The sequence below is a fragment of the Mobula birostris genome, chromosome 3, assembly GCF_030028105.1.
Source record: "Mobula birostris isolate sMobBir1 chromosome 3, sMobBir1.hap1, whole genome shotgun sequence".
NCBI lineage: Eukaryota > Metazoa > Chordata > Chondrichthyes > Myliobatiformes > Myliobatidae > Mobula > Mobula birostris.
In genome coordinates, this window is record NC_092372.1 from 94,817,542 (window position 1) to 94,838,298 (window position 20,757).

Genomic DNA, 20,757 nt, shown 5'->3' on the forward strand with positions numbered 1-20,757 from the left:
TCCTTTAAATCAGTTTAATATTTTGAAATTACAAAACATAACATTTGTATTCTATGTCACTCTTGAAATGATAAGGCTGGGATCTAACCCAGTTTTTGACTACAGAGTTATGAAAGGCTTTAGAAATAGAATGAATCTATTTGTGGGTAAGAACAAATCTAGAAACCATCAATGCAAGATAGGAACCAAACTGGTACATTGAAAGAAGTTTCCTCACCCCGAGTAGTGAGGCAGCAGAATTTATGATTGGGGAGGAGTGGGGTTGCTTGGGAATGTCATGATTGAGGCAGATGGCATAACTGCACTTAAGAGAATCTGAATAACCATGTGGGGCACAAGGTAATGGGAGTGTACTGTGGAGAGTGTTCTGATTGTTTTCATCACCTCCAACACACTGGACCGAAAAATGCTGCGGAGGGTTTCTCGACTCAGCCAGCTCCATCATGGCACTAGCCTCTCCACCATCAAGGACATCATCAGAAGGCGGTCATTCGAGAAGGCGGCACCCATCACTGAGGACCCTCACCATCCAGGACATGCCCTCTTCTCATTACTACCATCAGGGAGAAGGTACAGGAGCTCTGGGACACACACTCAATGTTTTCAAAACCACTTCTTTCCCTCTACCATCAGATTTTTGAACAGTCCATGAACTCATTATTTTTTCTCTCTTTTTGCACTTTTTAAAACATATACAGGAAATTCCGGTTAATTGGGACACATCGGGACCAGTAACATTTAGGTCCAATTAAGCAGTTGCCCAATTAGCTGGTTTTATGGAAATTGTTATAAGGTATTAAAAAAAAGGCAAACTACCATTTAACTGAGTAACAAATGATGTATTTAACTAAATTACAGAACAAATTGGAATACTACCAATACTACAACAATACTATAAAACTGTGTATTAGTTCCTAATAGATATCAATGGAGGAATTCATTCAGTGTGCATAGCTCTGTTATCTTAATGAACTAAATCAGTGCAGACACCTAGTCAGACAATGGACTGCTTTCACACAATTGTTTTGATGATTGATTCCTCCAAATCTTCATTTTCATTGTAACATTCAAGATAATTGCTGATACCTTCAAATTCTTCATAGTTCCTAACTTGAAGTAGTGAAATCATTTCATTTTCACTCACAGCTGTTTCTAGCATCTCAAAGCCTGAATGCTTAAAAACTGCAAGGAGTAAAACAGTTCAGAATTGTTTTATTACTTATTCTCACCAACTATCAGTGACAAAAGTCACTGCTTTTTGAACACAAACACACACAACTGACGCTATTTAAAACTCTTTGCTGTAAGCACGGTGTGGTGTTTAACGGCCACACAAGGCCATACAACTGACACTATTCAGTAACAAGTCTCCCATCCAAATTAAGCAGTATATTGCCCCAAATAAACGAAGGGAATCTGATTAGATTTTGTTTGAATAGATTTTGTTCTTTAAGAACTGACCTAAATAAGCAGCTGCCCTGATTAACTGATGGACCAATTAACCGGAATCTATTATATTTCAAATTATAACTTATAGTATGTACTACACTGTACTGCTGCCACAAAATGGCAAATTTCATGACATATGTCAGTGACAATAAACTTAATTCTGATGAACAGAGTTATTCAGGGAAGGATGGGAAAAAGTACAAGTGGGGTATAAGAACCTGGATGGACTGGTGGGAACAAATGGTGTGTCCTTGTGCTATGTCCCATGAACAGTGTTTGGATTTAGACACAGACATGCTTCTTGCCCACTGACTTCAAATGCACCGACACAATGCTAAAGCAGATCCTTAGCAACTTTTGCACTACGTTTGTTTGAAGCTGAGTTTCCCATCCCCTTGCCTCCACATCCCCAACACAGATTAGCCGTCACTGCTACCCCAACTAACTGCGGCCACCAGGAGATCTTAACTGTTGCACTGGACAGTGTGAAGGTGCTCGATGAAGCGGTCCCCCATTCTGCACCGATGCAGAAGATGCAGCACTCCATATGACTTCCTTGCCCATTTGTCCCCTCCCCCCCCAACAGATCTCCATCCCAGCACTTATCCCTGTAACTCTGCCAAGTGCTACACTTCCTACTTTACCACCATTCAGGGCCCTAAATAGTCCTTCCAGGTGAGGCAGCACTTCATCTGAGAGCCTGTAATGGTCATCTGTGGTATGCTCCCAGTGCAGACATACCTTAATCTTCTTTCTCATTTTCAATCACTGCATGGCCTTTTTCCTCCTCTCGTGCTATCCACTGCAGTGTGAGGTCCATTTAAAATTTCTCCATCACTCTCCTGATTTTCATCCCTTCACCATTGCCTACCTTGATGCAGCTGCTTGGGCTAGAATTTCCTTCTAAATCAGCCCATCCCCAAGGCCCTTGGAGCTTGTTTTTTGACAACAAATTCCCCTGTCCTAATACTTACCTGACTGACTACATTTTATTTGACCAAGTTCCTATGAAACATCTAATATTGTTTTAGTGATGCATGAATACAAGTTGTCATGTAGATTCCATGTTAGGGATCCAGTTCCCAAAGCTGCAACTCCTTTATCTTACACTTTGCAAATTACTACTGAAAAAGAGGCAATCGACCATGCCACTCGTCCCTGGAAGTTGAGAGACTGCAATCTCACCCTGTCAGTTTATCACAGATACCTGAAAAGATAATTCAATCCAATGTCTGGTCCTTGCTGTACATCATCAGGATCCATTCCGGCTGCTGCTCTTTCCCCGCTTCATTCTTTACCCCGCTCCCTTTAGTGCACAGAGGCTCCCACATCAGCTTATTTCCTGTTGCTCTATTTCCTCTTTCACTCTCTTTTCTCCCTTATCTTTCACTTACTCTCACTGAGTACCTACTCCAGAACAACCTCTGAAAACCTTTTTTGTGAATGATTGGAAGAATTCAGTGCAGACAGGTAAAGTTAAATATCTCACTGAACCACTGTCACTGGAACTATCAGAAGGATGACACAAACAGGTACCACATTATAGACTCACTATTAAGGTCCAGACATGGAAAGTCAGGATAAGCTGTCTTAAAAAGGAGAGAAAAGAAATTACTTAATGGTTATTAGCAAGTTGGCAAAAGGTTGTTACAGATGTCACATTAAATTTTGAGCCCGAGACTATAAATGTTCCTTTAGTGTTGTTCATTTAAGACTTGTTTCACCTGACTAATTGTTTCTATTATTTCATCAACCCTTGGGGAAAGAAATGAATTGCCAGGTATTTCATAAACAAATATAGGTTGATAGGTTAAATTGCTGACTGTTTACAGTTTATTAGCGAGTGAATAAGGAAGTTACTGACTCATGCTAACAACAGGAATTCTGCAGATGCTGGAAATTCAAGCAACACACATCAAAGTTGCTGGTGAACACAGCAGGCCAGGCAGCATCTCTAGGAAGAGGTGCAGTCGACGTTTCAGGCCGAGACCCTTCGTCAGGACTAACTGGAGTTGAAACGTCGACTGCACCTCTTCCTAGAGATGCTGCCCGGTCTGCTGTGTTCACCAGCAACTTTGATGTGTGTTACTGGCACATGCTGTCAGATTTTCTGCTTGAAGAAACTGTGAAATTTAGACAACACCTCTGGATTCAAATGTTGAACACGCACACGTCCTTCTCAGTTAAGATGAAATGGGGATACACACTCTGTGCTCACTTTATTAGGTACAGGAGTGGAACTCAGTGTGGTCTTCTGCTGCTGTAGGCCATCCACTTCAAGGTTCGATGTGTCGTATGTTCAGAGATACTGCTTTTGTAACGTCTGGTTATTTGTCGCCTTCCTGTCAGCTTGAACCAGCCTGACCATTCTCCTCTGACCGCTCTCATTAACAAGGTGTTTTTGCCCACCGAACTGCTGCTCACTGGATTTTTTTTTGTTTTTTTTGCACCATTCTCTGTAAAAGAAACTGTTGTTTGTGAAAATCCCTGGAGATCATCAGTTTCTGAGATACTGGCACCAACAATCATTCCATGATCAAAGTCACTTAGATCACATTTCTTTCTCAATCTGATGTGTGCTCTGCACAACAAACGCACTTATTGACTACATCTGAGTGTTTTCATACATTAAGTTGCTGCCACGGGATTGGTTGATTAGATATTTGCATTGATGAGATGTACAAGTGTACCTAATGAAGTGGCCACTGAGGAGACTGGGAGGGAGGAAGCTGTGGCAGTAAAAGGATATAGTACAGGATAAAACAAATCAACCTGCCAAAGCCCCTAGATTTTCAGGCAAATAACCAATCCTAAAGAAAGGAAGAGCGGCGAAAGGAAGCACTTGTACAGTGTATTGAGCTGGCTGGCCAGCAGGAAACAAAAGTACTGATGTTATTGTATCTCGCTGTTCACAACGGGAGAGAATTATACCATACCATAAAGATCTCAAATAGACGCTGGAGAATTCACTACATTAACACCCCAATGATCTGGCACCCTGAGGATGTTGCTTGTATCGGACCAGCAGATTTTCGGATATTGTAAAGGACTTGCATTATCCCCAAGCACTCTTATTTAACTTTCATCCTCTATGGGTTGCACAGTAGTAAAAATTAATTTTGTAATGAATCCTGTGCATTTAGAGTAAGTGAGAAACTGACTCCTGGTCAATCACACAAGCTGAAATCTACCTATGTTCTTGGGGTTCTTGAACATAGGGTAGATTTGCGCACAGAACTAGAAGGAAGATTGTTAGTACGTTTCAGCTTGTTTGATACAAGGCTCAGTTCCCACAAAATGCTTGCTAAAGGGTTTCAGCCTGAAACGTCAACTAATCTTTTTTCCATAGATGTGCCTGGCCTGCTGAGTTCCTCCAGCATTTTGTGTGTGTTGCTGGGATTTCCAACATCTGCAGATTTTCTCTTGTTTGTGAAGGCTCAGTTCCCAATCCCGAACATGGCTCTGGCTTCATACCAGCGCAAGCTCCAAGTGCTATTTAACCAATCTCATAACTACCTGGATCCATGTCAGGATCTGTTAATGAGGACCTAGTGTACCAATCATGCTAGAATTTCTGAACAATCAGATATCAGATCAGTGGTGTTTCAGTGTTGTTCTGAACTGTTCTTTGCTCTGTTTGTGCTCCTCAAACAGTTAACTATGAGGATATGGAAATGCTGCTTCTTGGCAGCCATAAGTAAGTGATGTGATGCTGGTAACTCAGAATCCAAATGGTGGGAGAATTGCACAATTTTCAAATGATTAGTCAAGATGCATACATCTGCCATGGTGTTAAAAAGTCTTCTGATCAAATAAATCATTACAAAGGATACTTTGCACGTGAAACCAAATATTTCGACACAGATTAATTTACAAAATATGTCATTTGCAAACTTAATTCAAGTACCCTATAATTTTGCAAATAAACTAGTTTACATAGAAACTATGATTCAAGTATGATTAGTTTAAATTATTTAAAAGAAATCTCAAAAAACCTTTCACAAAAACTAACAATGGGAACATGACTTCTCGAGAATAAACTGTATTTAATAATAGTAATAAACAGAATGAAAGTAATGAAACCGGAGTAAAAGTGCTTTGTTTGCCCACCACTTGAAGATATTTAATTCATGTCACAGTCTAATTTGAATTTTAGGGATGTTACAAGATGATTGAATGTAAAATTATAATAATATTTTGGGGTGCTGAAGGTCTACCCTTGAACAATCAATATTTCTCAGTCATTTGCAGAACTTTCCTAGTCTTTATCTGTGCATGTCAGTTTGTGACATACTTTAAACACCCACCATACATAAATTTGAAATAAAGTATTTTTAGGCAGCATCTTCAGGTGACCAGTTTGACTCTCATACCTGCGAATGAGCAGCTTCAGAGTCTTGTAGGAGCCTTTTACCAACGTAATGGCCTCTTGTCTATAGCCACTCAGTTCCACATCATTGATATTGACGACTTCGTCGCCCACCTGCAGTTTGCTTGTGAGCAAGTCCAGTTTCCCTCCTTCCTCAATCTGAAAGAGAAGAAAAAAGACTAAATTAAAGGAACAAAACTCATGCTTAGACCCTTCAATCATGGTTGAAGTTGACCTCCTGCAAAGCTGTAAGTTGCCTTGCTAATTAAACTGTGCCACCATAGTTTTTAACCTTGACCCTGAGTAATGAGGGGAGCCACAATCTTGTGGTATTCATGGCTCCACCTGAACAGAATTAGTGATTCACAAAACGCTGCTCAGAAAAGGTCCTATTCTTTTTCATTCTCAATGGCTTAGAGGAACGCAACTACTTTAGCTTTGGATTTTGAACACAATTGTGTTGGCCAGCTTTTAAGGATGTCCACGCCACATCTTCTTTAACAATGTGAATAAAAGTTCTGCGTCAATGCCTAACGTAGAGAATTAGAGTCAGAATTCACCTCTGACCCATTTGTGTTGCATTATCTTATGAACAGGTTCTTTTTTAAAATCTTTGTTTCAGAAAAATATTACTGACATGTTTGTGAAATCTATGACTGTTTTCCAAAAATATTAACTGTTCATTTCTGATATTATTAAAGCAATCCGCTATCTCTTTTCTCTTAACTAAGTTCCTCCGATCTAATCATTGCATTAAAACAAATGTAAAGAGTGTTCTTAGATTGATCCATTCATAGGTATTATCTAGTAAATTTAAGTAATTCAGATTTCAAATTCATTCCAAATATTCAGCAAAAACTTATATTAAATGTTATTATTAATACAGCAGTTTTGGAAGTATAACGTAAATCTGATTTCAGTAGATATTTCCTACTAATTTCTTTTTAAATAGACAGACTAAAGGCCTCCTAGGATTAGGATCAAAATGCAAAATTGGGAAAAAATTTGTTATTTACATACCTGGGGAAAAAGTAAGGCATTGAGCTATTTCTCAAAATTCAGCAAAATCTGGTACTAAGTTCCCCAAAAAGCTCCAGTAACCTTTGATCCCACTCCATAGATCAGCCAATATCCTACTGTGGAAATCCAGACAATGATCTTCTAATCCTACAAAATGTACCCTTCACTATACAATGCTGAATTACAAAGGAATTCTTAAAAGCTTTTTTGAGATTTTAAGAAGAAAAATGGTCCCACAGAGAAATTGGAGACTGCTTCATACACCGGCTCTTTCAATAGAGCTGGGTAGTATTGGTCTTCCAAAGAATTAACTAAACACAATAGCTTCAAATCCTCGAAGATTTAAAGTTTCCTAAACAGCCAGCTTCAATTGCCTTAAAAATTGTATAACTTGCAAAAATCTTTTAACTATGCTTGGGTGTCAGAAACACTTTGAAGGTGAGGGTACAAAGGAAATTCCACCTTCAATCACCACCTATAAATCGGAGGCAATATGGAAATTAGGCAACAATACTGAAACAGGGAAGGATTAAATAAACTCCCAGTATTAATGACTGTAAATATTTTATACAAGAGTGATGTTATTCTTTTATTGATCTGACAAGTTATGAAGGCAGCTTGATTCAAATGAAGCCAAACATGCTTGTAGATCTGACCTAAAGATGAATTCAAAAGTTCATTTAAGTTTAACACATACGCATCATACCACATTGGAATTGCCCAGTGGAATCTCATTTCAAATCCAGCTGTAAAGTGTACAAGAATGTAGATAAAATGTCCAGCACTAAGGATCCCTATCATCTCAGAACTGACTGAATTAAAACGTAACCATATGCGATGTGGGGCTGGTCTCCTTTTTTTCCTTTTCTGCTGGCTGTGTTGGTTCTATCCCAAAAGGACAGAAGAGATTGAACAGAGTTTGTAATCCATATTGGCTCTCAACAATAAAACCCGAGAGTCAGCATTAAGTAATGCCAATAAAAGAGATTAGGTTAAACATTTTCCCATTTACCCCACACCAAACTGGGACCTCAATATAACAAAATATGATTGGCACTAGTAAAGGCACAGTGAAAGCCTGCCTGTACTCACAATGGGCACAAATACAATAGAGGTTTATGGAAGAGGCATTTCAGACACGCACATATTCATAATTCCCTAGAAACCTGTGGGTCAGTTAAGTAGAATCCAGAACTAAACTTGCATCTTGGTGCAACTCGCATAAAGCTTTTGATTCTTCAATATGTTCATTTTCATTGAACTTGAACGTAGTGCATTATGAATGGACCCTTTCCTAACAGTAACGTGCCGATTCACAGAATTCACAGTACCACCTTAAAGTCAAAAGTGCTGAGTAAGTAAATAGAATATTCCATATTGTGCCTGAAGATTTTGACAGCACAATTGTTCCAGTCAATTCGTCAGCAAATGTGAGCATAACTCTCATCATCTCATCATCCATGCAACCATGGATTAATGGTGCAGCAGATATTTATAACCTTAAAACCATGGAGTTAATTCTTCACTGTTATGTTGGCAAAGAATTCAGTACCTCGAAAAGTCCAATTGCAAGTTGGTAGTTAAAAGAAACCACAGACACCAATTCCATTTGATCATATTTAGGTACAGTCAACCACATAAAACGATTTAGTTTTATTGTAGATGGGTGCTCCTTTATCACTTTGTTGTTCCACTGTCCTTGGAACCAATAAATCCATTTTGTTGCCTACAAGGTCTGATCAACTATCAAACAGAGCTGTAAGAACCTTTCATTTGCTTCCTCCTTCGCATTTTGCCATTTTTACATGAATCAATGTGCAAAAAATATTCATATTATCACCTTAAATCTGACAATGCATGTTCAAATAATAAAGAACACAATACATGAAGATTCACATAATGAAGCTGTGTGCCAATTAGTCAATAAATTTAAAATTCACTGATCAATAAATTACTTCCACTAAATGATGCACGAGAGGTTAGCAAAGCTTAAAACTAATCAGCTATTGAAAAATAGCAGGGAAGGCGAGGAACTATATCTGTCAAAACCAATTTCCATTAATTGGACCTAAGAACTCCAAGTAAGAAATCTTCTAATATCCACATTGTTTTCCCTCATTTCCCCACAAGTTTGTTTGCTAATTATTTTAAAAATGATTTCCAAATATTTGCCAGAAGAAACAACTTCTTCCTTGTTCTAATAAAATCTTTTATTAAATTTATATGCCCCAAGATAAAGAAACCTCTTTCACTCATAGGCAAGATGAGAATTGGGGACCACATCTACATGTTTTATTCACCAAATACTTACAGCCTTTTACAGCTGTATTTAAGTGGAAGTATAGGAAGGAGGAAGAAGATAGGAAGAAGTTTGTAGAGAAGAATAGAAAGGAAGCAAGACTGAGGATAAGAGCAGAACCAAAATACAGGTGAACACACAGAATATTATTTGCCACAGACAACGTACCACTTTGTCACATCACAAATGAAAGCAGTGCTGAATATTCAAAGTACACGTTTTGACTACCTTGTTGCTAGTTGACCTGTTCTATAGAGCATCACCACCATGTGCAGGAAAATTGCAGATGTTAAGCTGAGAAGCAGCATATGAAGACTGGCCATCAATACTGGCTCTTCTAGCCATTTATTACCCACCATCTCTTCCTGCAAAGGCAGTTACATGTACATGAACAACAGTATTATGCTCATGCAATGCCCCTTGAAGAAAGGTCTTCTGAAGAGCTAATTTCTGAAGAGCTAACAGAGCAGCTGACATTCATTACACTGTACCAAAGAATGACTCTGCACTTTTAAGAGAAAAAGGAATGTTAATATCAGTGAAACCATTCAGTGATCTTCAGCAAGCACTTCAATGTCTTGAAAAATATATCACTGTGAAGTGCATCTGATAGCACAAATATTTAATAATGCACAAGGGCTGCACTTATAAAGTGATGCAATTCAATTATTTGGTAGGAATTCCTGGAGTATGCACTTAAAAAGGGAAGCCTGTCGCACCAGACCAGTCGCTTTTGTTTTATAAATAGATAAAGAATACTAGTGGCATTTCAAACAAGTACAGCCCCGGCTGTGTTTCAACCAACTTGTCAGATAATTTCTCATTTGTTTCGAAGTGAACAATAATTAGTATTGAAGGCAAAATGTCACAAGTTCATAGAACATCTCTCAGACTTGAAGGGATAGTTACATGAAGGAACTCATCATGATGTCCTAATCTTCAAAGAGATTCTTGGGCTTAAAGTCAGAATATCATTACCCACATATTTCAATTATAAAAATAATTACCTGAGTCAATACACTAGTTTATCAATCATGTAGCAATAGCAATCTATTAAGTTGATGTTTTTAAATTTGCTGATGACGCAATGTCATTGGTGGTGACGAATGAGCATACAGAAAGGAGATTGAAAATCTGGCTGAGTGGTGCCACAATAACAACCTCTTACCCAATGGCAGCAAGACCAAGGAGCTGATTATTGATTTCAGGAGGAGGAAACCGGAGGCCTATGAACCAGTCCTCATTGGGGGATCAGAGGTGGAGAGGGTCAGCAACTTCAAATTCCTTGGTGTTATCATTTCACAGGACCTGTCCTGGGTCCAGCATGTAAGTCCAATTACAATAAAGTGCAAGGTCATAACAAGTAAGATTGAGATGAAGATTCAATCTAGGGAATCATTCAATAGTCTTATAACAAAGGAATAGAAACTGCCCTTTAGCCTGGTGGTACATACTTTCAGGCTTTTGTATCTTCACCACAATGGAAGTGGGGAGAAGACAGAAGATCTGGGACGGGTGGGATCCATGATTCTCCCAACTACTTTACTCAGGCAGTGAGATGTGCATAGAGGGGAAAATAGTTTCAGTGATATGCTGAGCTGTATTCACAGCCCTCTGCAGTCTCTTGTGGTGATGGGCAGAGCAGTTTGCCATACAAGCTGTGGCAATGCTTTCTGTAGTACATCCACAAACATCTGACGAGGGTCAGCCAATGTTGGATACGCCACTTTTTAACCTCTTGAGGAAGCAGAGGTGCTGGTGAACTTTCTTGGCCATGGCACCAATATGTTTGAATCAGAACAGACTACTGGTGATGTTCGCTCCTAGGAACTTGAATCTCTCAACCTCCGCACCATTGATGTAGACAGCAGCATGTGCATGTGCAATGCCTCCATTGCCGAAATCAGTGACCTGCTCTTTTGCTTTGCTGACTTTGAGAGAAAAGTTGTTATCCTGACACCATGTTACTAAGCTTTCTGTCTTCTTCCTGGACTCCAACTCATCATTATTTGAGATCTGGCCCATTATGGTGGTATCATCTGCAAACTTGTAGATGGAGTTGGACCAGAATCTAGCCACAGAGTTGTGAGTGCAACGTGTGTGTTTATACTGCCCAAATGCTCCAGAGATGAGTTGAGGGTCAGGGAGCTGCCATCTGCTATAGGTCTGTTTCAGCAGTAAGTGAACTGCAGTGTGTTAAAGTTGTCTGGAAGGCAGGAATTAATGTTTATTATGACCAGCCTCTTGAAGCACTTCACAGTAGTGGATGTCAGTATTGGTAGTCATTAAGGCACATTACCTATTTTCTCTTTGGTACCAGAATGTTAGTGATCTTCTTAAAGGACATCGGAACCTCAGAGTGGAGTAAACAGAGGTTACAAATGTATGTAAATACTCCAGCCAGCTGACCTGCAAGATCCAAGAACAGGGCCGGGTACACCACCTAGGCCAAATGCTTTGCTCAGGTTCACTTCCTGCAATGGTGACTGTTGTTTACGTGATTACTGGTGTATTTCTAAAACTTGACAGGTGTTTTAAACGAACTTTCTAATTTTCCTAGATGAAAACTGCTACCACTTTAACACTGTTCTTCAATCTAGAGTGAACACAAAGTAGCCATAATAAAATTACCAACATACTCTGCCTATTCAGCAATTTTTACTGTTTAGATAAAAAAACAAGGTTGCTATGGACTATGTTGTAACGTGTAATATTTTGGGTTAAAATACTCTCAACACATAATCCATGTATCAAAAATGTTGGTAATACTTGTATAATTGTAGCCTATTTTTGTTTCACTTTAAGAAAAGGGGAGGAATCACCGGCATCTATTAAATTAAATATCAAGTGCGATTTTCTAATTGTTAATCCAGACATGTTAATCAGAAACTTCTGAAATCTCATGACAGGTAAAGACTTGCTTGAAGTAAAGAAGAATTAAGGCTCACTCAAGTGTGGTTTTATATACACAATTAAAAATAGTCAATGGCAAAGAGATTATAGCAGTGCCAAGAACACATCTTCAAATGTGCTTCTTTGCTCACGGTACTTTATCACTCTTGTTACTTATGTAAACCAACTTTCTCCCTGCTCCACATCTGTTTTACAAATTGAGTTCTTTCACAATCTATTCTCAGCATCTCTCCCTAAATCATTATTGAAGCACTGCATCCTTAAATGTGGTGATCATGTTACACCACTCTAGTGACTATACTGAGAAAAAAAATACATGTCCTCACAAAATACAAAAATATATCGACAAATCAAATATTGCAGTTCTGGATAGTTAACACCCGGAAGATCAGGTACCCTATTCACTACCTCAGTATAGCAGGACTACTTTGCATGGTAATGGACTAGTTTTTTCATTGTTCTAATTGTGTTCTTTCTTGGTAAATATTGTGTATAACTTGTTTTTTTTTCTGGTGAATGCTGCTTATCTGTAAGTTTTTCATTGTGCCTGAACTTGTGCATATGACAGTAAACTCGACCTTGTTTTACTGTCTCAAACATTGTACCACATTAAACCCAGCAACCCAATCAAAGCTGCAGGTGCCAAGCATTATTTACGGGAAGAGAAAGAGTTAGCATTTCTGGTCCAAGACCCTTCACCAGTACGGTAAAAGGAGACAAAAGCAGCTTGTTAAACAGCAAGGTGGATGGGGGATGGGGGACGAAGGAAGGAATTGTCTCACGAAGTGAAACTGGGATGACCATGAGTGAATGGGAGCAGATAACGAGCGAGAACATAGAACACAGAACGCCACAGCATATTACAGGCCCGGCCCTTTGGCACACAATGTTGTTCCAACCTTTTAACCTACTCCAAGGTCAATCTAAACCTCCTCTCCCACATAGCCCTCCATTTTTCTTTCATCCATGATCCTATCTAAGGGTCTCTTGTAATGAAATAGACAAAAGGACATAAGATTTTATTCATTTAGAGATACGGAGCTGAATAGGCCCTTCCAGCCCTTTGAGCCTCGCTGCCTAGCAACCACCAACAACCCCAATTTAACCCCAACTTAATCAGAGGGCAATGTAAATTAAATTAAATAAAGTTAAAAGAAAATTAAATTAAATAAGTAGTGCAAAAAGAGAGGGAGAGGAAAAGGTGAGATAGTGTTCATGGGCTCATTGTCCATTCAGAAATCTTATGGCGGTTGGGAAAAAGCTGTTCCTGAAACTTTCTGTAGCTTTTTCTGATCCTGCACAGTGGCCACTCCATACCAGTTAGAATGCTCTCCATGGTACATCTGTAGAAACTTACAAGTGTCTTTGGTGACATACCAAATCTCCTCAAACTTCTAATGAAGTATAGTCGTTGACGTGCTTTCTTTGTAATTGCATCAATATGTTAGGCCCAGGATAGATAACATCCCAGGAACTTTAAGCAGCTCAGACTTTCTATTTCAGATCCCTCGATGAGAACTGGTGTGCGTTCCCTTGACCTACCTTTCCTTAAGTCCACAATCAATTCCTTGGACTTATTGACGTTGAGTGCAAGATTGTTGCTGTGATACCACACAACCAGTTGATCTATTTCACTCCTGTACACCTCCATATCACTGTCTGAAATTCTGCCAACAATAGTTGTGTCATCAGCAAATTTATAGATGGTGTTTTAAGGGTATAGAGAGAGTAGAGCAGTGGGCAAAGCATGCATCCTTGAGATGTGCCAGTGTTGATTGTCAGCAAGAAGGAGATGTCATTTCTGAACCACGCAGACTGTGGTCTCCTGGTGAGAAAGTCAAGGATCCAAAGGTACAAAGGCCCAGATTTTGGAGGTTGTTGATTAGAACTGAGGATACGATCGTGTTGAATGGTGAATTGTAGTCAATAAACAGCAGCTTGACGTAGGTAATACTATTGTCTAGGTGATCAAAAGCTGAGCGAAGCCAGTGAGATCGCATCCGCTGTAGACCTATTGTTGTGATAGGCAAATTGCAGTGGGTCCAGGTCCTTGCTTAAGCAAGCGTTGATTCTAATCATGACCAACCTCTCAAAGCACTTCATCACAGTAGATGTGAGTGCTACTGGGTGATGTTCATTGAGGCAGCTCACTCTGCTCTTCTTTGGTACAGGTATGATTTATTGCCCTTTTGAAGCAGGTGGGAGCCTTCAAATGTAGCAGTGAGAGATTGAAGATATCCTTGGACATACCCACCAGGTGGTTGGCACAGATTTTCAGTGCCCTACAGGTACACCATCAGAGACTGACACTTTGCAAAGGTTCACCCTCTTCAAAGATATTCTGACATCAGCATCTGAGACTGAGATCACAGGGTCACTAGATGCTGCAGGGATTCCAATAGGTATAGTTTTATTCTCCCTTTCAAAGCATGCATAAAAGGCATTGAGCTCATCTGGGAGCGAAACATCACAAGTATTCATGATTGCAAACAACAGGAATTCTGCAGATGCTGGAAATTCAAGCAACACACATCAAAGTTGCTGGTGAACGCAGCAGGCCAAGCAGCATCTGTAGGAAGAGGTGCAGTCGACGTTTCAGGCCGAGACCCTTCGGCCTGAAACGTCGACTGCACCTCTTCCTACAGATGCTGCTTGGCCTGCTGCATTCACCAGCAACTTTGATGTGTGTTGCAAGTATTCATGATGTTAGGTTTCACTTTGTAGGAAGTAATGGCCTGCAAACACTGCCAGAGCTGACGTGCATCCCATTACATCTTGAATTTCAATTAGATTTGGGGTTTTTTGCCCATGAAATAGCATTCTGAAGGTTGAACAGATCTGCAGTATAGTTATGAATCATCGGTCTTGAATGCCACAGATTTACTCCTCAGCAGACTACATATCTCCTGGTTCATGCACAGCTTTTGGTTTGGGTATGTCCAGTACGTTCTTGAAGGCACACACTCATCCACCCAGGTCTTGATGAAGTCAGTGACAACTGTGGTGCATATATTCAGGCGCAAAGACTAATTCCTGAATATTGACCAGTCCACCTACTCAAAGCAGTCCTGTAAGTGTTCCTCTGCCTTCCTTGACCGTACCTTCTTGGTCCACATCACTAGCGCTGTGGTCTTTAGTCACTGCCTGTATGCTGGGAGCAGAGGTACAGCCAGGTGATAGGACTTTCCAAAGTGTGGGAGTGGGATGATGTGGTTAGTGCTCTTGATGGTGCCACAACAGTGGTAAGTGTGTTGGCTTCTGTGGTTCGACATGTGATGGGTTGGTGGTAGATGTTCAGAGTTCTTCAAGCTAGCCTGATTGAAATTTCCTGCAATGATACAGCAGGCAACAGGGTTGTAGTTTTGTACCTGCTGATTATGTTACTCAGCTCCTCCAGTGCCTGCCTGATGTTGGCCTGAGGTAGAAAGTACACTGCTACCAGGATGATGGTGGATAAATGGATAATATTTGACCACTAAATGTTCCAGGTCCAACGAGCAGGAGTGAGACAAAACCACCATATTTATGCACCATGATGAGTTAATCATAAAGCCTACTGTACCTCCTCTGCCTTTAAAAGACTGATCTGTCTTTGCGGAGAATGGTGAACCCATCGAGCTGCAGCACTGTATCTGAAATGGCAGGGGACAGCCATGCTTCTGTGAAGCAAAGTACATAGCAGGCCCTGGTGTCCTTCTGGTACAGCAATCTTGACTGCATATTTACCAGCAGGATAGTTGGGACTTGGAAGTCTACGGCCTCTTCATTTCAATTGTACCTGTAAGGTATGTGGCATTCTCGCTTCTGTTTTCTTAAAATGGAACTGCACTTGTGACCCAAGTCTGCTGTCTGAGGTTCATTGATTTTGGGTATTGCTACATTTTTAAACTTCTTAAAATGATGCTGCTTACTGAGGTACCCATGGCTGTGACAGTGAATTTCAGCTGTAGTAGCCTTAAACGGGAATATGTGGTGATTCTCATTGCTGCTACACGCAAATAGTCGCCACTTAATGGTGCTATCTTACCAGAGGTGCATCACCTCACATTAAACTCCCTTTACCAGTCTTTTGCCCATTCACTCAATCTATATCCCCCTGCAGAATCACAGTCTCCTTATCACAACATGCTCTATAACACTGTGTCGTTGGCAAATCCGGAAACTTTACATACAGTTCCTTCCCCCTTGATTACAGTTACAGGTTCCCCTCTATCAACTCTCCCTTTTACATCCTCAAAGAATCCAAGCAAATTTGTTCAGCAGTGTTTACCTTGCATAAAAATCATGCTGACTACATTTAATTATATTCAGCTTTCCGAAATGATTAGCTATTGCCTCCTTGATTATTGATGCTAGCACCTTGCCGAAAGTGTTAAATTAACTGACCTCTAATTCCCTGCCTTATTTATTTCTCCAACTTTGGCACAGGGAGTCACATTTAAAATGTAAGTAAAGTGCTGAGAAAAATTAGGAGCGCTTATTTAAAAAAAACCCATTAAACTAAATGAAAAAGGAGCACTTTGAAAATTCTCTTTCTGATGTGCAGGTCTAAAATCCCCTGAATTCAATGGGGTATAGGATCTAGGTGGAAGATTTGAACAGCAGTTCCTAAGCACAATGTTGGGAAAATCCAGCAAGACTGGGTTGCATTGTCTTAAACATGATGTTATTACCGATGGACTAAGCTAACAGATTCAGCCTCCACAATCTGTCAGCAACTCCTGGGCTCACATCCATGCCAATTCCTGTGGGGCTTCCTATGGTTGGAAGGGCCCCAATGCTGATCACTGCCGAACATATTCAAGCTGTGTAATTCCAGAGCCATGTCCAATCTATTCATGTTCCAATCAAAACTACTACTGTTGAAGTAGCACATTCAGAATCTAACGCACTGATTTCATGTTTCATTATGACATCAAGTAAACACATATCATCTGTCTCTCTGATCTACATTGATAAAACAGTGCAAAGAACATTGATAAATATCAGCATGTATAGTATTCAGAAAAAGGTTGCAGCAAAGCATCATTTCAGTCACCCTTCTTTCCCATTCTCCCACCAGAATCATTCCTCTGACCCAAACCCTTATTCCCTTTCTGTGGCCACATTTTTATTTAATTTACTGTTCAGCTTGTTCTACTCTGTATTATTATTTTCTGCCACTAGTGCTCACTTCAAATAAAAATAGAAAAGAAGGCACATGAGTAATTTATCAAAACTACTTCACAGTGTAGTGGTTAGCACAGCATTTTACAGTACCAGTGACACAGGTTCAATTCCCGCTGCTGCCTGTAAGGAGGGTACGTTCTCCCCGTGACCGCGTGGCTTTCCTCCATGTGCTCCGGTTTCCTCCCACAGTCCAAAGACGTAATGGTTGATAGATCAATTGGTCCTTGCAAACTGTCCCTTGACTAGGCTAGGATTAAATCAGGGGTTCCTGGGCAGAACGGCTCACAGGGCCAGAAGGGCCTATCCTGCACTGTATCTCAATAAACAAATAAATTTATTGATATATCTTTCTTTCAGAATGGAATCTCTCCTTCAGGACCCATAAAGCTCAACTAGCAAGAAAAGTGTTATTGCCTGAATGCTCAGAAGTCATTTAGTTGACTATAAGTCTTTAGTAAAATATAAATGTAATCAAGATAACATTGCATTTTGCTCACGCCAACCAACAATGAAATATCTTGATACATTTGAGGCCAACTGCTTGTAATTAAAACACACTGTGCTTTGTTCTCTATTTCCTACCAAAGGGCATACTTTCCCCAAATGTGACTGGACCTTGTGCAGAATTTTAAAATTAAGATATGGAGATTATCTGATCTATGCAACATTTATATTAGGTAAAAAAGGATTATAAAGTTTAAGTTTCAGAACATTTCTGATAATAATATCGCAGATATTACATTTAACTGTCATCGAGATACTATACATGATAGTTTTGGTCTTCTAAAAGACTCCTGAACTTCCGCAGGTTGTATAATTACATCAAGCAAGCATGTATCATCTGTCCCTCTGATCTATATTAATAAAACAGTGCAAGGTTCATTTTGTTCTGAAGGCAAGTTTGGCAAGTACTCAAAAGGTTAAAATATTAACTGTTTTGAACTTACCTTCATCAGTTCAGATAAAGATTCTGCACAATTTGGAAAAGATGCTTGAATACCTAAGTATGTGCCACAATGATGGTGTAACAAATCTCACTGAATATTTGCTCATTCAAACACAAAAAGAGCCCCTTCTGGCACGAAGATGATGGCAACGTTCACAAAAACAGAATCTGTAATCTGCTTTAAATAAATGATCATCCTGTATTTATCAACTATGACTTTCAGCCCTTCGAGTTCATGTTATTTATACCAGTCCATTTCCCTGTAGTCTTGCATCTTTCTCTCTTTCACACAGGCCCATCAACTTGCTTTTGATTCCTTTGTCACTTATTCTGGAAGAAGATGGCGCTAGTGAACAATGCAACCAAGGGTGACATCCTCTAGATGGCTAACGAAACAACTTCTTTCACATCTTCTTTTTTCTTTCAAATGTGGTTCTGCTACCGTTGGAGGCTGTGATCTGCATTTTGGTGGTGTGTTTTCAAGCCATTGAGCGACCTGCTGATTTGCTGTCTCTGAGGGGATTCCGTGAGGTGCGCTGACTCGAGGCAAATAGCCTGGAGCAAGTCCATGATCGACCCGGATTAAAGAGCTGAGGAAGATTGAAATCATCGAGGGGAATGTGGAAGGCAAGCAGGTGTTCAATGCTGTCAACCAGCCTCTTGCTCTCTGTTGCCAGGGGAAGGTGGCTGTGTGTGATGGTCTTTCTCTCTCTCTCTCTCTCTCTCTCTCTCTTCATCTCATCTGCTGCTCCCAGAGGAAGGTCCCAGCATTCGGATGCTCTCTCTCTCTCCCCCCGATGCAGTCAGAGGATGGTGCTAGAGTTCTGGATCTTGGGAAAGGTTTAATCAACGCAGCTTGTGGATTGAACTCCGTAGTTCACGCTATGATGTGTTTCTGGTTACTCCTTTTTTTGTTGCTATTTTGGGGCAATTTTGAATGACGGTGGTCTGCAGATAACGAACACTGAGCTGAACTGAACATGCCTGGACTCTTTTAGATTTTGTGCTTCATATTCTGTGTTTCTATTCCCCTGGAACAGTACTGGTCAGAAAGAAATCCAAATTTGATTTAAGATATTGATACTGAGCTAGCCTCACTGGAGGACCACAAGTTCTCATCTTTTGTTACTGATTATAAATGGGGGGGGGGGGGGAGGAATTCCCAATGAAACCCTACATCAGGACCAATGCAGGGTCTCAACCCAAAATACTGACAACTCTTTCCCCCCACCCTCACCATCACCACAAATGTTGCTCAGCTCACTGAGCTCCTCCAGCAGATTGATTGTTTCTCTAGATACCAGCACCTGCAGTCTCTTGTGTCTACAAAATACAACATCTTTACGTATCTTCTTGCTTCATTTTGCCATCCATACCTCCAACTTCATTGCAACTGAGCATAAGCCCGAGTTTTGCCAAGTTAACAAGTGAAATCAGTTTTGAGAAATGCACTCAGCCATTCATGTTTCTGACACAGGCTTAAAAGAAAAGATTAAAAATTGCAGATGCTGGAAACTTGACCGAAAATATTAATGGAGCTTTTCCTCCATAGATACTGCTTGATCTGCAGGGCATTTCCATGGATGAAAGAAACACCATTACTTCAATGTGGGGGGGAATAAAGCAGAAAATTGCATGCAGTTCTTGTCACATAATATCTCTGTCGACACTCTCATTAGCAAAAACTCACTTTTTTTTGTACAGCTGTGTTGACCAATCATCGCTCTGAACAGGAAGATTTTACAAGGCCTGAAAACTGCACCGCACTTTAAATATTTTTTCATAATATGCAGATCAAAAGAACAGAAACCACAACTCACACCACAAGTAAGCAAAGTTAGACAGTCAAAACAACTGACAGACACAATGGCAAAAGTAAACTGTTTTGACTAGATGGCATCAGCATTCAGTGAGCCAGTGGTTTATTAAGCACGAACTAGCGACTTCCATTCTGTGTTTATTGTTTCAATTTGTAACAGTGTTACAACTTGAAACACTAACAATATAAATACATTGAAACTCTAAAATGTTTCAAGTAAAGGTTTTGATATGTTTATTATTTAGAAGGTTTATGGATTATATTCATTAACACATAATTAATTACTGGGCACTTCACAATTATAGATTTCAAAATTATAATAGCATAATTTCACAATTATACTAATACAAGGCTCTGTGCATTTCAGTTATTGTACGGTCAGGCACCCAGCAGCTTAAAGGGAATAGTGCCGATAGGTCAACAAGGTTGAGACAGGACTATACCCAAACATACACAATGGCAATAAGCTATCCCCTGAAAGTAACTTGATGTGTCTGTATTAAGACTAACCTGTCTTTATGTTCATCAACATTTTATTTATGCCAAAACAAGCACTCAGACCCTGAATGTGATGACAGGGCTTCACAATTTCAGTGTTTTCATACGAGAAGTTGCACTGAGCTGCAGAAAAGCAATGGTATAAGGTATTATACTGGAGGGCATTTTGAGGTGACTGTATGTTTACGCGGTAGAGAATGAGGAAGAGAACATGAAAAATAAACAAAAGCAAGAGCATGAGCAATGTTCCATGACCACACAAGGGAGTGTCTAGA

At 39.9% G+C, this 20,757-nt stretch overlaps 1 protein-coding gene across 1 annotated transcript in view; it reads right to left on the reverse strand.

Moving 5' to 3' along the window:
• The window catches only part of shroom3 (shroom family member 3), a 436,842-nt gene that overhangs the window by 212,327 nt on the left and 203,758 nt on the right, over positions 1 to 20,757 (reverse strand). The window contains exon 2 of the mRNA XM_072253064.1: positions 5,823 to 5,977. Coding sequence (XP_072109165.1) covers positions 5,823 to 5,977 — 155 coding nt within the window. The remainder of the gene's footprint in view (positions 1 to 5,822; positions 5,978 to 20,757) is intronic.